Below are 18,221 nucleotides of genomic sequence, written 5' to 3'. Positions count from 1 at the left end.
TAGCTCTTTAGGCTAGCTAGATCATACCACCACAAGTCTGCTAGCACATTAGCTGGTCATGCTAGGTAGCGTGTTTTCATAGGATTAAAGTGGTTAGGCTAATGACAGACATTCCATCTTGTTAAGAGATAGAACTGGACCGTAATATTTTATTTCTTATCAATATCACATTTGGTAGCTCAACCCTTTCCAATTGAATTACTGCTAGCACACTAGCTGGTCATGCTAGTTATCTTATTAACTTGTTTAGCCTAGCTACACATCAACTCTATAATGTTTTGAAGACGTTCAAACTCTTGGAAGTAGGCTAAATCTTACCTTTTAAGCACCATAGTGAAGCATCGGCGGCAGCTCTGGAACGGGCGGCTGTTACGATAGTGAAACTGGCAGACGTTTTTTTTCTTTTTTGAATTTGCCATCACGTCGCACTATTAATGACATCACAAGCAAAACGTGCCACTGATTGGTTGGTTATAATGTTAATCCAGGGCAAACAACTTTGTCATTGATCCTGGACTGTTAATTACTTGGTGATATCAGATCGTGCGTTTTGAGTGATGTATTGTATTTCGCTACATTACAAATCCCATCCGTTACTGAGTAAAAAAAAAGAAAACAAAAACCGAAAGGAAGGAAAGGAAAAATCGCACCCAGAACAACACCAGACCTGGGAAATTCTCTGCCTGGGCATCCGTTTTTTGTGCGAACGTATGCAGCTTCTTCTTTTCTGATCGCAATTAAAAAGAAGAAGAACTGAAATGTGTCGGACACGTCAGACCCCAACTGAGCGGGAGACGCATGGACGTGAATGAGCTGTTATCCCTAAAAAATGTCAGCTCAAGGGAAAGAAAGAAAGGTCCATACAGAGTGCAGAGTTTTTAACCAAACATGGACTTCTAAGTATTTATTTACTGAAGTCAAAGGTAAAGCCGTGTGCTTAGTTTGCAGAGAACAGATCGGTGTGTTAAAGGATTATAATTTGAATCGCCACTACAATACTCAACACGCAGAGAAATACAACTTGACTGATGCAGAGCGGGCACAGACATCTGAAGCTTTGCTAGTTAAGCTGCAAAAGCAACAAGGCATCCAGGGATGCAGCCGTCAACACCATCTTTGTAATATCCCACAAAATCGCCAAAAACAGTAAGCCATGTTCTGAAGGGGGAGTTTATTGAAGAGTGTTTGGTGGACTCTGCTGCGCGAATATGCCCAGAGAAAAAAAGAGACGTTTGAGAACGTGCTGCCTGACATAAAATTAATATTGAGGATCACAATGGAAATGGACTTTATTGTGTTTTTATCCTTGATTGTATTTGATGTATTTTCATGCGTAAGACATTCTTGATACAATTAAATACATCACATCACATCAAATCAAATCAAATCAAAGCAGAATTGAGTTTAGCCTACTACTAGTCTGGGCTGTGAACATTATGTTCTAACCCATTTATGGAGTCAAAACATGTGATTTGGCCTTGATTTGCATTTGATTATGTTTGTGAAGAAAAGAAGGATGGCCCTCAGAACTAACGATTTATGGTACTTTCACTTTCAATTGATTGTTTGAAAACATTTTATGGGATGGTCTGAACTAAAATTGCACATTATATCTTTCTAAGGGTCTTAAATGTCATGTGTGACGTGTTATGTTGTTATTACATGTGTATACATAATTTGTATAGATGTTTATACATTTGTATAGATTTTTCTTTAATTAAAAACAAAATAATTTTGGATTTATGACCCCTTGTCCTATTTTCACTACATGGGAGAGATCCCCCCACCCCGTTTTACAGTTTTTCTTTTATGTAACTAAGTAACTTTTACTTAAAGGTGCTCTAAGTGATGTGACGGGTTTTTTAGGCTACAACATTTTTTGTCACATACAGCAAACATCTCCTCACTATCCGCTAGCTGCCTGTCCCCTGAACACACTGTAAAAAAACGCGGTCTCTGTAGACAGCCCAGGCTCCACAAATGCCAACAAAAACAAACCGCGCCAACCTGCACAACAAACCATAACAAACAGTGTTCCAGCGAATAACCAACAAGAAGGAGGTGGTTGAGTCATGAATACGCATTGTAGAAGTAGCCTACGTGCTAACGCTAATGCAGTGATGGCTCAACCAGCTCCTTCTTGACGGTTATTGGCTGGAACACTGTTTGTTATCGTTCGTGGGGCAGGTTGGCACAGTTTGTTTATGTTGCCGTTTGTGGAGCCTGAGCTACAGAGACCGCGTTTTTTTACAGTGTGTTCAGGGGACAGGCAGCTAGCGGATAGTGAGGAGATGTTTGCTGTATGTGATGAAAAATGTTGGAGCCTAAAAAACGCGTCACATCACTTAGAGCACCTTTAACGTACATTTTAAATGAAGTACTTTTTACTTGAGTGATTTTTCAGATAGGTAATTTCACTTGTACTTGAGTAATATCTAAGATGGTAATATACAGTATCTTCACTGTAATGATAACAATAAAAGGCAAACTAAACACTATTTTACTGTCAGTGATTACTAATAAGACATTTTCAAACACATTGAAATGTCTCCACGTCTTTAGACACTTTTCCACATCCAAAATCCTCAACAAATTATTTTACCACTAAAACGGGACAGGAGGTTAGATAATATTACAACAAAATCAGGAGTAATTTTACCACGTACCGACACATCTTGGTAGAGGTGAGCTCCACATTCTCCGCCCTCCTCCCAGACAGATTACCTCTGGCACCCCCTCTAGGCGGTAACCCATATTGCAGGAAAAAGACAAAGTGTCTCCAATTCCAAAACTGTAGCCGTTTCTTCTGCCAAACCGCGGCATCCCAGGGTCCTCACATGGCTCCAAAGTATATTCTGCAGAAAATAGATTGAAACTGAATATGTAACACATACATGAATAATACATGAAACATAGACTACACTATGTCAGCACTCTGAAATCTGCCCTTTCTATGCTTCCGGTTAAAAACCTGGGCTAGAAAATTACTTTTCTATATGAAGTATAATAATTGCTCAAACTAATGATGGACTATGTCAGTGAGTCAAAATATATTTTAAAACATGTACATTTATTTAGTGATTTGTTTGAGTACATTGTTTGAGTGTTACAAAAGTGCCATAAGTGTAAGTAAGAGGTGATGAGATTAGAGTGTAAGTTAGAGTGTCCTTTACTAATGGTGTTAAATCAACAAATCAATACCTATCACTCTCAAAGGCCAGGAAAATCCACCCCAATATCTGAAGTAAAACCAACAACATAACCATTAAATGTTAACTGAATCGAACAAACGCTTCATGTCCATGATCTCTGAAGAAACACTTTTCCATAATTCAATAACTCTTGTGATCAAAACTCTTGAAAATGCAGTCCATTACAATACAATCTTCGCATTAAAACAATTAGTCTAAAAGTTTTGAGTTGATTCCACTGTGTCCTAAAATGCACTGGTTTCTTGTTATGTTTCTAGTATGTTAAAATTATGTAAAGCAGGAGTTTTGTTTTCAGTGGGCAAAGACTGAGGATGTGATGTGTATTTTAAAGTGTGCTGCAGGAGTAGACAGCATGTTGAGCATGTTGAGATTGGCAAGTCACATCCCTGGTGACACCTCCCGTGTGTTACATTCTGAGTGTCAGCTTATGCCATCTGGGAAGCGGTAAAGTGTCCCTCAGTGAAGACTCAGATTCAAGGGAGAGAGAGCGTTGAAAGGGCAGTTAGGCAAAGGATCTTGATTAATAAAGGGCAGTTGTAGCCTTGGACTTTGTCTTATATTCTGCCCGTTAAAGGGGCAGTAAGTAAGACTTATAAAACTAACTTTCTGTCATATTTGCTGAAACTGACCTATGTTCCAGTAGAACTACATTAAGCAGGTAATACAAAAAAATCCAGCAGCACCTACAGCCTGTAGTGTGATTTGCATTTGGGGGGGGGGTCTAACTGCGTGTCAATCACTGCTCATGCACACACATTCATTCTCCCTTGTTGGGGGAGGGGCTTCGGAGACCGTTTTGGGCTTCAGCGGAAAGGGGGGAGGGACTGAGAAGTTGTCGATGTTCACATTTTTTGGCTAAGTCCTGGATCTTCGCAATCCTACCTACAGCACCTTTAACCCATTACTTGACTTTGGATAGGGTGATGGTGAAGTAGCATGCCTTGGGGTTGGGACAGCACCTGTGAATTGTACACATTTGGCATACTCTGCTATGAGGAATCCATCTCCATCTCTCTTTTTCTTATTGTGTTGTTTAATGGTGGATTACATTCAGTTTAATGTTGTGTAACATCTCTTATCTGTTAAGCTTTTTTTCTTTAGCTATTCTCAAAGTTTTATGGATACTCAAGGCCAGTGGTTTGTGTGAGTGAGAGATAAATATTCACTTAACACAGCAACAGTCTTGTGCTAATATCCATGTAGGAAATATGTGAAACTGTTAACGTGTATCACAAGTCGGACACAGACAAATTTCTGTAAAGTCAACAAAATGTACCCAGTACTCCCTGAAAAGCAGTATTGGAATTACACATGAAATGCCTATTTCTAAACTGCCATTTAAAGCTAAAGTTTTAAAAGTTGCCAAGAAGGTTGTATGTGCATTGTATTCTTGACAGTTTTGAGTCAAAGCTGCTGTCGGTTCCACTCCACTGAAACAGCTCTTGTTAAAATCTCCAATGACATCCTGATGCGTGGTGATGTAGCAGCTTAGTTTTGCTGGATCTCAGTGCAGCTTTTGACACTGTAGACTTATGTAGGAAGTGGGTGGGTTCTCTCTGCCCTGTGACACTGACTCTTGGTGTTCCTCAAGGCTCTGTTTTGGATCCCATTTTTGTGGAGATCATTTGTAGCTTTGAAGAGTTACTCCACAATATATTTGTATATCTATGGAGTGAAATCATAGCTCCAAGCAGGATTCTAAGACTGTGTGCAGTTACTCTTTAAAGGTATATATATATATATATATATATATATATATATATATATATATCTTTAAAGAGTGTTATGTATGTTATATTATACATCTCATTTAATCCACTCATTTTCACATTACATTTAAAGAGACTGTAATTGTCTATATTCTGGTAAAGGTCCTCCTCAATTGTTTACAATTAATATTTGGCGTTATTACTTCACCGCTTTGCATTTAGCAACTCTCTACAACCTACAGTATTGCTCAATTGTTCTGGTATGAAAAGTAAGAGAAAAAAAACGACCTCTTGAAATGAACATATTCAGGTTAAATTGAAACTAGACCTTGGAGTATAATAGCACAATATGACTCAATTAAATTACCAGAGAACGTTATGTTGAAGCCCTCATATGAAATCGAAAAGTCAGAGATGAATCGTAGCTGGGCTTTGAAGTTGCCATAGAGACCAGCATTGATGTTGCTAGGCAACTCGTTGCCGGTCAGGCGAGCCAGTGGTTGCAGGAAACTTCCGTTTTCAGTAACCAAGAGGTAGTCATGTTGGTCCTCCAGGTGAAAAGAGCTGAACTGAAACTGGACACCTGTTAGAGACACACACACACAGACGGGTAGACAGAGAGAGAATCTGAAGAAGTTTGTTTTATTCCCAGTTTATCAATATACCCACAATTATAATCGGTATTAATAATTAATAATAAATAAACAAGTGTGATTACAGCAGACACAAATTCTGCATTGATAACCTCAAGGGCCCTATCTTGCACTCAACGCAATTGCCTTTGTACACGACGCATGTATCATTCCTATTTTACACCCGACGCACAGCAGACTTTTCCCTCCACAGACGCACGTAGGGAATGAATTTGCGCTCCCGGAGGCGGTTCAGCAAAAAGAGGAGGCGTGTTCAGGCGCAAACGTTCCCTGGTGCTATTTTGCAGTTTCAGAAAACAATTCCGCCACAGACCAGGAAAAACCTGGTCTAAAGTCAGTGGCGCTAGTCAGCATTATTCAGATGCTATTTTAGGGGCGCATGCTTGGCCATAATGTAGCGTGCACACAATGCGCATACACCTTGCTTCCCTCATCTACACAGACGCAGCAGTTCCCATTTTTGCAAACCATACATAATTACAAGGAAAAATAGTACAGTCCTCAAAAAGTCGCAGAATTCTTTGTGGCTTGTTGCGTTTTACACAAAATTTCCATGAATCATGGATGTGTTGATGACATAAATGAGGAAATATTAGAGGACTTAAGGAGACGTGATGTTGAACTACGGTTGGATTGAGGGTCTGGGAGTGGCAATGCGCAATGCGCTCCTGGTGGAGCTGGTGGACGGAGATGGTGTGGGGGGAGGAGGAAGGGGCACAACAGGAGCAGGTGGTGCGTTTGGAGGCCCACGCTCCATGGCTGCAGCAATCCTCTCCAGACTTGAGGAGATGCGCTTGAGAGGCCGCAGCAACATGGCCACCCGGTCAAGACGGGCATTTATTAATTTGCCGCATCCTGGACAGCTCTCGCTGGCGTGTGCCAGGCAAATCCGCCGTCATAATAGCAATCCGCCATGGAACAAGCGCACCTGCTCTTAAAGGGAATGTGAGATGACGCTCTGATTGTTCATTTTCACGTTACGCCCAAACCACACCTAGCTATTTCAGACCAACCCATTTTAGATTTGCGTCGGGCGCAAGACTCATTTATCCCGCCGGCATAATAGCAACAGCGCCCAAGATCCGCCCACAAAGCTACTTGCGTTTTGCGTTTCATACTTGCATTTCAGATCGTTAAAATAGGGCCCAATGAGTGGTTACGAAATACTTAAAATATGTTAACATTATTTGAGTTTTTAACCAACTTCTCACCATAAATGCACTGACTATAGCCATACATATACACATGAATGTAAATATGCCCCATGTATAAATCATACAAAAACACAAATAATCAAATGTATAGCAAGTTTGTGTTTGTAGTATAGCAGTAGCTGCTACTTGCTACTGTCTCTCACTCAGTCTCTCTCTATTAGGCAGTGTGGATCTGTGTGTGTCTCTTGCCTTTCCCGTGGCTGACTTCAACAGTCCAGGTACAGTTGAGAGATGAAGGGTAGCTGTCTGGATAGCCGGGACTAAGGATGGTTCCCCAGGGACCTCTAACATCTCCGCCACATAGAGCTGGATAGATTGAGAGAGACAAGAGTGGAAGAGAGAGAGAGGCAGAGAGAGAGACAGAGATGTGCAGAGACAGGGAAGGGAGGCAGAGAGAAGGTTAGCATCAGATTGTTGATAGCTAAAACAGATAATTTTTCCCAGTGGACCTTTAATACCACTTTTGTAGTACATACACACTTGCATATCCGCACACATACGCTACGAGAGAGGGAGAGGTAGACAGAGATACAGAGAGATTAATTGTCTAAAACTTGCAGGTAGAAAAGGCAGGTACTGACTACTACAACATGTGTCTTGTCACACATTTGGAAATGAGAAAACATTTTAATGTGTAGGCACTACACATTGAAAAGTAAAACTTTACTTTAAATGTTTAAGTCAGATTTTTTTCTGATTTATTCCTTCCACTGTTGCACATGAAATAATGACATAAATAATGTAAAATCCACCACACACTGGAATGATAAATAATGGATTATTTGCTATTTAAATAGTTTAATGTCCCTGAAACTAACCAACCCCTGACAATGATTAACTGCAAAGGTGAGTCTAGTTATTCCTCATATATGTCGACAGTGCATAAGAATCCTTAGAGATGAACTAGAAATGTTTCTTTTTCTTTTTAAAGAAACAGTATCTGTTTTATTGTGTAGATTTGAATTAGGAAAACTTGTTTTTAGTTGTTTTACTTTGTTGGATTGTGTTGCATATAGAAGACAGCTTTTCAACACATCTACTGTAGGTCAGAATAAGTGGCAGTAATGACAACAGTGACCACAGTCATGCTGCATGCTGAAAATGTGACATGCTCACCAGGCAGAGACAGCTGTCACATAGTTAGGGTAGCACTCTGGGTACTGAGAGGAGCAGCACATAGACATGTAAGTACATACTGTACTGCAGGTGCAAACACGTAAATAAATAGTTGTATGAACTAAATGAAAACATCTGTTTCTATCAGAACAAAAAAGTTAACACCTCAGCTTCTCTGCTCAGCCATAATTAGCTCAAGCTTCAAGATCTATGCTGCTAATTTAATATCTTCCATATTGTAGTGACTTATCACGACTTTCAATGTGTTCTCATAAGTGTGTTATGATCAACCCTGATCGACCATAGTTCAGTGCCACCTTGTAAATATCAAAATATGTGCCGTGGATATGTTGTGAGTAAAAAGTAGAGAAAAAAGTAATCAGAGTAATTTGAGTTACTGGCTAAATTGCAAAGTTGTTTGTTATATAACAAGTGACCATCTGGACCATAAGTGTACTTCGTTTTACTGAGAAGTGTTGGAGAATTGAATTGTGTTGCTTTGGGATGTATGGTCTCTGAGCTCAAAAATGTTTTGAAGAAGAATACTGCGACATGAAATTAAAATTCCCAACTATGCTTGAATATTATTTAAGCTAGTGTTCCCTCAACATTATTGCTGTGCAATAGCTGCAGCTTGTGCAAGAACCAGTAAATGTCTTTTGATTCGGAAATCTTTTTTTTGTTAATACAGTTTGATGCAAGTTTTTTGAAGCAGTGATATTCAAAGCAGCAAAGCAGTGTAAATGTTTCTTAGAGACTACTTAATACATGTTGAACCTTACAGTGCAGCCTCAGGATGACCCTGCAAGTTCTGCACACGGTTCAGCCATGTACATTGTTATGCAGTAAGAGACCTGTGCTGGCACAGAGATGCTTGGAGTTGAGACCAGGTCTTCAGAAAAGCTTGGAAATATCTGTTGCTCATTCTATGCATTCCATGCATTCTAATGCATGCATGTGTTGCAAGGTGCTTCATTTCTGCTCGCTCCAGTTGGTCCATCTTACAGTAGGCTGACAGGCCTGTCATTTCCTCTATAAACTTATAAAATACCATAACATTACCTCAAAAGTGCAATGGTGGCAGAGTAGCTGGGAGAAGGTCAAACCTGAAAGTTGTGCTGAAGTTTCCTTGAGCAGGACAATCAGCTAGTTTAATGAGAGCTGAGAGAACCAACACTGAGAACTGCAGCCCAGAATACAATCTGTACAGACCCTCCCCAATGGTGACCACTGCTACAACTACATAAAACAGGCAAGTCAGACACTGAAAATGTGCTAAAACCACAACAGAATATCAGTATCTTTCCTCTCAACCACCACCGTTTTTTCAAAATCAGCATCCCTAAAAACAAGGGGCGAGGAGTGACAATATTTCCAAACTATAAAATACACAGATGCACGCACGCATGCACGCAAGCACACGCACACGCGCACACACACACACACACACACACACACACACACACTATTAATTATTAACAATTTTCTGCCAGGAAGCTCCTAATGTTGAATGCTGAGTTGTGTGAGGAATTTTGAAACACTGCATCGCCATCTCAATCTCTGCCACTTTCATTTTCTCTATCTCTTTCTGTCTATCTATTTCTAAGATCCCCTTCTCCAACTCCGTCTTTTAGTAGGTCTATCTATCCATTCTTTATGTTATGTGAATGAAGTTGGGTTGAGAGATTACACTAAAACATAAATCTTTGAAATTCAAAAAAGGTTGACAATTTGGATCGTACTTTGATTGGTTTAAAATTAAAGGATTCCTCCGGCTCAGAGAAAATCTGACTTATTGTGGTCAACTATAACTATAAATATTACATAAACTAGTGTAGTTCAAAATCTAGAAATCATTCCTGATTGGCTGATTTGATAATCTTGTCGTTATGCTTGTCATTTTACATTCTACATCAAATGAAGGAATGTTGGTTATTTTCTAATACACAGTATGAACAACATTTGAGTTTTGTAACATTTTCCAGGGCTGAGTAATCTGCCTTTACCGCTGTCTCGCTTGAATTCATCGTTTATTCGTTGTCAATCATCCTGCTAGACCATTTCTTACTAACCACAGCAGTAAATAGTTCCTATATTTGTATGGGTACATACTGTGTAAACACAGTCTAATGGCATTCAGCCCGCAAATTCCAGGCAGCATGTTTGATGTTTATATGCTCAAACTGCCTCCATGGAGGAAACCACTGCCAGTCCCAGGAACTGTGCAATTCAAATGTGGTTAACAAGCGAATGAGCCAACAAGCATAACCAAGCAAGCCACCACAAAACTGATGCAGCAGTGCTGCATCTTTCCTTCCTCCCTCCTCTCTAGCTCCATCATGATTGGAATGAGAGAGAGCTCCCCTACTGCCCTTAGCTAGTCTTGTGCCCCCCCTCACTCCTTGATTTGAGAGAGAAGAGAGAGGAGGTGACAGCCAACACAGGCTCTCGTCAACCTTACCTCAAACCTTCCTGTGTTCACGGTTCACACAGGAGAGGAGGTGACAGCTGGCACATGGCACAAGCACACATATTGTATATGTGCTGACATACAGTACACATGCACACACATGCACACACACACACACACACACACACAGTTCATGCCCACAGATCTCTAATCTTCTCCTCAAATCATCCCCTATCAGCCACAGCAGGCGTCACTGCAAATTGCCCCTGCATACACCAAAGTGTTTGTGTGTGTGTGTGTGTGTGTGTGTGTGTGAATTTCAACCAGTGGTTTTGTCGCAGAACAACATGTTCTATGTGACTCAGCTCCCTATACAGGGATGGCGGGCTCCACTGCTGATCTTTTTCACACGCCTTAGCTTCTTTGAATCCTTTTTTAAAGGATCAACTAGATAGAATGCTTTGAGTCTCTAAAATATCTTACCTTTCATATTTAGAAAACACTTACAAATGCATTATCTGGTTAGAGGGACTGTCATTTTTAAGAACTGGCTGAATTTCATTTTTGAACAAAATTTCTATTGTACTATAAATAACAGTGTACTGTCATGTTGACCATGTGGCCATGTCATGTCAGTTTGAGCTCCCACACTGCACTCTGGGCGTATCGTCTCTGCACCAACACATAGATGAAATGTTGTGTTGGTGGTAAAGATCATGATCTTACGATAAGTTGTGTAAAAAGTCAAAGACTGTAAAGTTATGAGGATAACATCTGACGATAGACGATACAAAGCTAAGGATGATGATATAATTTTGGGTGTCAAATTAGTGTAAGATATCAACTTGCGTTATCCAAAAAGAAATTCTTATTGGAGTATGTGATATGTAAATATATCAATTTGAACATGTCAAGGCCAAATTAACATGCCATCTCATGATTATGAAGGTTGGCTACAGCAGTGTTTTCCCAAGAATCAATTTTTGTTTAAACATATTTAATGAGTGCTACAACAAAATCAGTTATAATGTAGAGCAAGGAATACTTATAAAGAACCATACATCACTTATATTCATAATTCATTTGTATGAAAGGTTATTTCTTTGGGTATTTACCGTCACATGTAGGTAAAGGGTGGCTCCACCAGTGGTTCTTCTCGCATACTAGTGGCTCCTCATGGCTGAGTCTGTAGCCAGAACCACAACCGAATGATACTGTGGACCCGATGGAGAAATCCTGCCCATACCGAATACCATTGACAGGGATACCAGGGTCCAGGCATGAGTAGCTGTCCACTGTAACGCCTGAACAAAAAAGAAAGTCTAAATGGTACGTTTGTGCAGTTTTGCTGATGTGCATACTCTAAACTCACAGCTGGTTTGAATCTCCACATAAAGCCCCATGCTGTGCAATCATGGTGATTTTCTTTTTGCATGTTAGGCCAGCTTGTGAATCTCTCTATAGTGGGCTACTATTGAAATGTTGTGTCCTGACATGATGCACACCGACTGTTATGTATGTATAAAGTACATAAAGTACGTCTTATTCTGATCTGTAGAAGGCATGCACAATATTTTAAAGTCAGCTTTGTATCTATGAATGCATGTCCACGTGTGTATATGCATAAATATGCTTTATTTGTTTCTGACTTACTTTCATATAATATTTTGAAGCCAGCATTTGACCGGCTGTTATCGGTGGTAAACAGTAGATAAAGAAAGTTGCTGGTGCTGAACAGGAACTGGGGCACCTGGGTACCATTAAAGGAGCCAACCAGAGGAGACAGGAGGTTTGGCCCATCATGGATCTCCAGAAAGTCATAACCCAGCTCTGTTTGGAACCTATGAGAGAACAGTATCAGAATATCACAACGATGATAATCATTTCACTTAAAGTGACACTCTTTTTATTGGATAAAAGCTGTCAGACTGTTAGGACAACACAAAACCGGGAAACAGTTCAGGCTCATGTTCATGCACATAATGCTGGATCTGTTTGCAGGATTCATACCCACACATCTAAGAAAGCTCGTCAAAGCAACGTGAAGATAATATTGTTGTATATTATTATAGTATATTATATATTACTTTGAGTTGCTTGAAGGTTCACAGGATCACTTAAGGGCTGAATCACTTTGATGGTCAATTTGTCCTTAAAACCTGCTAAATTTACTTTGTTGTTTTTTAAAATAAAATTACCAGTGATCAAGAAAAAAATCACAGCCATTAAATTCATACTTTCTTTTCATGCTGCAGGAGTAAAAAAAGGTTAAAAGGGTCCAGTCTTTTAAGTCCCCTACAGGTTGTTGAGATAATATTGTTAAATGCACTTTACAATGAAATAAAGTTGAAACAGAAAAATTGATTTTACAAGATCCGCTAAAGTCGTATTTCTATCACCGGTTTACAGCTCAGAGTGCACATAATATAAACCAAAATATTACCCAGCCTTCCTGATCAATGTACAACTCCCAGTATTAATTATACAACCTATAAAATTTAGGCGACCGTTATTATATTCCCCATAAACTTTTAAGTCTGGAAAATCTTTGCTCATCAGAAGTAATTGATGGTAGTTCTGATGAAACTGCACAGTTCTGGCTGTTCAGAGCTCTGAGAGTCTTCATAATATGCAGAATCAAAGAATTATGCCACTCACCTGTCAAATGTGATTTTGATGGAGCGACCAGGTTCTGATTCAATCACCCACTCACAGCTGAGGGAATCTTTATAGTAACCAGGCCACCCAGGAGACAAAATCACTCCATTCGGGGCTGAATAGTGGCCTCCACACGGGGCTGGAGGAGGAGGGGGGACAGAAAGAAGGAAGTGAGGGGATATACAGGGGAACAGAAGGGAACGCCAGAGATGATTTGTATCAAGACCACCCAAGTCTAGGTGAAGTCCATGTCCATGTACCGTAATTGTGTGGTGAGTAAGACCTGACACCAGACAGATCTGGCAGACTTTAGTAAGTATCTAAGGCTGGTGAATCAGCTTCACTCGCAGCTGACATGAAGGCTTCTTGAGCACCTTTTATATTCAGTCAATATTCTTGTCTGAAGGTTGGTTTGCTGCAACAGTAAACTGCTTGATGAGGCATGCTCTGATTTCACAATTTAACAATACTAGACCATGCTTTTACAGTTACTTTGGATAGCTAGCTACAGTATAGTCCTACTGGAGGCCTTATCACTGTGTGATCAGCTCAAAGACAGCAAGATTTCATTTGATTTAATGTATTTATGCAAACCTACATTAAATGGACTTTGCAACACGTTGTAAACACAAGAACAGTTGCCTATTTTACAGAGAGGAGACATAAAGCAACATAGCATTCATTTGGAGCTGTGTCTCTGGCCACCTGATGAATCATGATGATAAGTCCAATATCTACTCTCCTTTTAGCTCTGTTTTGGTCTCCACCGACTCCTGATGGAAATATCCGACTCTTCAGCTGCTAAAATGCTCCACTATGTTCACCATCAAGTCACTATCTGCGCTAAGTGCACTGCACATAATATAAGGATGGCATTGAATGCAAAAACATAAAGAATGAAGCATAATCAACATTCAGAGAACAAAAAACATAACTGAGAATTTTGTAAACACAAGGTTACATTAGCCACGAGCCATTCTGTTCCAGTCTTATTTTAAATTTGATCTTGTTTAGAGTTCATCCTAGTGTCTGAAGTTAATCTGTTCTGGTCTGTACCTCCTGAATACAAGTAAGTGGATTTTCATCCAAGTAGTGACACACATTAGCTACAGAGGATCTGGGGACATTAAATGAACAGGAGCATAATTCAAAATGTCGTTTATTTGTACCATCAACAGTCAACATGTTAGAATTATCTTAAATTAATTATATCTTCTATTAGAGTTACAGCTAAAACACTTACACAGTTAGTTATTGTGTTCCATCTGAGATTAACAGGTCAAATTTACATCTCTGTGATTCTGTACTTTCACATGCAGTTGATTAAACTTTGCGCTAATGCCACCTTGACAAATTATTATATATTTAAATGGCAATGTAATTACCTCTGACTGTATATGGATGATAAATGACAGTGTTATAATGTGAAATGGATATAATAATTATGTATGGAATAGCTGCAGTCAAAATGGTGTGGTGTAATGACTAATAAGCAGACTTCACAGACTTTTCAGGGAAGTGGTCACTGTTTCTTGTTACTGTTATAACATACCACTGTGCTAATTATATCTTAACATATCTAAAATGTTCATATATTCAGTCATTAACTTCACATTTGGTTTAAAGGTAATCTCCACAGATCTATTCCCACTTATTGCTTACAAGAAAGGGTTTGATATGCATGAATAGTGCTACTGCTAGCTATTTGTAAGCTAGTAGCTGTACATGTGACAGCGGTGTATTGATAGGCATTTCCCTGGAAATTTAGGTTAACTGGACACCTCCATATCTCCTCTGTCAAGCTGAAAGCTGATAATTTCCACCTCTTGGGTCTTTACGCTGAAGTAATGATATCTTGGATGACATATTGTTCCCGTGTTAATAGTTTAATCAGCAATCAAGTCAATATTTACCTTCACATTTAGGAATGGGCCCACTCCACATGACTTTTCCTTTTTCTAACTGACAGGAGATGGTCTCGGTTCCTTGGGTTTTGATAAAACCGTCCTCGCAGACCACAGAAATGGAGCTGCCAAGCTGGAAGCTGTCTCCAAAGCGGCGAGCGTTGATTGGAATGCCAGGGTCTGGGCACTCATTATGGCCAAATGCTGGGGTAAAGTTACAAGGAGACATACATATGATGAGAAAGATATTGGAGACTAATCGCCCACAGACACATGCAGAGAAATGTTATTAAAGAATATGAGACCTTTATTGAACAGACACTCGCATGCTACATTTTGATGACATTTTTGAGAAAGAATCATATAGATCTATTACAGCAAGGTGACATCTTTGAGAGTCCAGTCCTGGCCAGTAAACATCTCCTATAATCTGTCTGTTCATTATTCCTGCTCTGCCTTCCTATATCTTTGCTAATATGCTAATTTCTCATGCTACAGTATATTTACACTGTGCTTAGATCTAAGCAATGTTACTTCTGATAAAACTCCTGTGAGCATGTCTGCTTTAGGATATGGTCTGGCTCAGATTAGAAGGCTGTAAATTCCAACCTTAAGTTGCTCAGGTTTTGCCAGTATAAGCAATCTGGTGTGATCAGGTGATAGAGAGATTTAAAAATGAGAAATGCAGTGACCCAAAAAATATACACATATATACTCAGAATGGTTTGAGCTGAAGTCAAACATACACTGTGAGGATACTTGTGGACAGAACACTTCAACATTTTGTCTGTTTGCCGTCAAACAAATGAGAAGATCAATATTAATTTCCATTTCTGTTTGTCTGGTATGGAGATGTGTTTAGCCTGAATTAGCTCAAAGACTGCAAGCAGGGGCACACACCATTCGCCATCATCAAAATTGAACAAATAAGCCTTTCAACAAATCCAAAACTATCTTATTTACAGCACAAGTTCTATCCTGTTGTCTTGCCAGCTAGTCATCAATACATCTACGAGTCTCCTGGGTTTTGATCAGTTATAAAAGTCTGAACAGTTGGCAACTTTACAATGAAGACAGAACGGCTGAGATGTTAACTTCTCTTAAAACACTAATGTCTCGGTTTCTTTTTTGACAAGGGTGAACGACGCAAGGTATGTTTAGAAAAAGGCAATTTGTGAGGTTTTGGAAGGTGTTTTGTTCCACTTTTGAGAGAACTAGACAGTTTCTGCTAGCTTCTAGTGTTTGTGCAACACAAGGCTAAACACATCCTGGACCTCTCTTTGTACTGTCCTCGACGCACAGACAAAAATGATGAAATGATGATCTTCTCATCTGACTCGAGTACGCCAACAAACAAGCCAAAAAGCTCCCAAAAAGTGTTCCTTTAATGCCTTTCATGCCTTATTTCCTCTTTGTTCTGCAACATACATCTCTATTCTTAGCTGCTGTGTTGACCACATGAAACCTCTTAGATCAAAGAAGTTTGTCTTTTGTCTTTTCCAGAACAACTCTTCTGAACAGTCTGATGTAACTTTTAGTAAATTAAAAGAGCTTCTATCTAAAATAAAGCATCCAAACATCTGAGGGGAAAAAAAAAAATCACCTCAACTCTTTCTAAGTGATTGTGGTGATGAAAACTAAGAGAGATAATAAGTAACTATATAGTTATTTTAATTGCGACAGTTGGATGATGGATGGACATACTGTCTTAGAATAAAACCACCTCATGTTTAATACAACTGATAGAGGTCTTGGCTGAAAGTCATGCATAAAATCCATATACAGTCATATGAGAAGTACTGTTTCATAGTGTCATAACGCTCCTGCCTTATTCTGCCATAAAAGAAAATAAATGTGACCCTAAATCATATTTTTACTGCCATTACCATGTATCAAACTTCAACTTGTGGGGAAAAAAAACTTTGTTAGAGTATTATCAATATACTGTTGCCACATTTCACCCAGTTTTACAGCAAATAGTTATTTTTCCTGTATTTGAATAGAAATAGAAAAATGACATACTACTGTATGTGATATTAAATCCTCTTCCTGACATGGAGTGATCAGCCTGAAACTCCAGTCTCAGTGTGTTGGTATTGGATGTCAGATGGGAAGGACTCTCAGCTCCAGAGAACCTCCCGATGACGCCGGCATCATTTGTCTCGCCATCTTTCACCGTTAGGGAATCATAGGGTGCCTCGAGGTCAAAGTCATTAAATGCCAAGTGGATTCTGGAGCCTGGATCTGATTGGATGAGCCAGACACAGTTCATGTTGTTTCCATAGCCTTCTGGGTAATCTGGGGAGAGTACAGTTCCTGAGGGAGCTGTGAAGTTGGACATGCAGGGGACTGTGGGAGCAAGAAAAGTACAGACAGACAGACAGACAGACAGACAGACAGACATACAGACATAGAGACAGAGAGACAGACACACATACAAAGACAGAGAGTGAGGAGAAATACAAATTTAGAAAAGGATAGAAAGGGGAGGGAAAAAGATACAGAGAGACATTTCCTGTTAAATATTCATCGCCATAGCATCATCGGTCATCATCTGCTCCAGGCCATAATAAAGACAGGTCAGACTGAATGTTATCAACATCACAGCAGAGCACATGCCATGTTTTCTTTTCATTCTGCAGCCAGGACCATGAAAATTAGGGATGCTCCAGTTGGAAAATTCTGTGGCCATACTGACGTTTAAAAAAGCAATTTTGCCAATAGTTGATGTTTTGTTGTTGTTCTTATGCTTCAGGGAAACAAAGAAATCATTATAAAAAATACAGTTTGAAAGTCATTTAACATTTCAATACACTATATTTTAAATGAACACCTTTAATATACCCTTCTTTCAAATGAAGATTATTTTTTATCTTTCACCTTGTGTTTTTACAGAACACAACGTTCTTGTTGCTGATCTTCCTCCGAGACAATGTACTACTCCCACACAGCTGACATTTTATTTCACTTTTATTTACTTCCAGGGGCGTCGGACTGGTGGTAAAACTGATACTGATTATCAGGGCCCAAGGGGAGAGAGGACCCTTGAAAAGTCTGTAATATATTTTATTTCACATGGATATTTTCATTTCCTAATTAAATTTCATAATGCATGTCAGATGAAATGTAAAGGTAGTGTATTGGCTGAATAACTTTGTTGATTGACTAACTATATTTTGTATATAAAAAAAGACTAAGGTCTCACCCATCCCTTGCTAATGCGCCAAATGGTTTAGTCCATCTGCACGCATTTTGTTTACGTTAGCTAGTTTAGTTGAGCGTCTGGTGGAGCGCAAACTTCTAGAATGTAGAAATGTCTTTCTCAAAGAAAGCCAAATCAGGCTA

General features: G+C 39.4%; 1 protein-coding gene across 1 annotated transcript in view; it reads right to left on the bottom strand.

Annotated features, from left to right (window-relative positions):
* Positions 1–18,221, bottom strand: part of csmd3b (CUB and Sushi multiple domains 3b) — a 289,126-nt gene that overhangs the window by 80,026 nt on the left and 190,879 nt on the right. Inside the window, exons 14-21 of the mRNA XM_028596859.1 lie at positions 16,899–17,225; positions 14,886–15,080; positions 12,973–13,111; positions 11,968–12,155; positions 11,430–11,618; positions 6,978–7,094; positions 5,289–5,504; positions 2,667–2,855 (exon numbers count right to left, since the gene is read on the bottom strand). Coding sequence (XP_028452660.1) covers positions 2,667–2,855; positions 5,289–5,504; positions 6,978–7,094; positions 11,430–11,618; positions 11,968–12,155; positions 12,973–13,111; positions 14,886–15,080; positions 16,899–17,225 — 1,560 coding nt within the window. The remainder of the gene's footprint in view (positions 1–2,666; positions 2,856–5,288; positions 5,505–6,977; positions 7,095–11,429; positions 11,619–11,967; positions 12,156–12,972; positions 13,112–14,885; positions 15,081–16,898; positions 17,226–18,221) is intronic.

This window comes from Perca flavescens, chromosome 14, assembly GCF_004354835.1.
Source record: "Perca flavescens isolate YP-PL-M2 chromosome 14, PFLA_1.0, whole genome shotgun sequence".
In the NCBI taxonomy this organism is placed as follows: Eukaryota; Metazoa; Chordata; class Actinopteri; order Perciformes; family Percidae; genus Perca; species Perca flavescens.
Note: the sequence above shows the minus strand (reverse complement) of the source record. Positions and strands in the feature narration are given on the sequence as shown.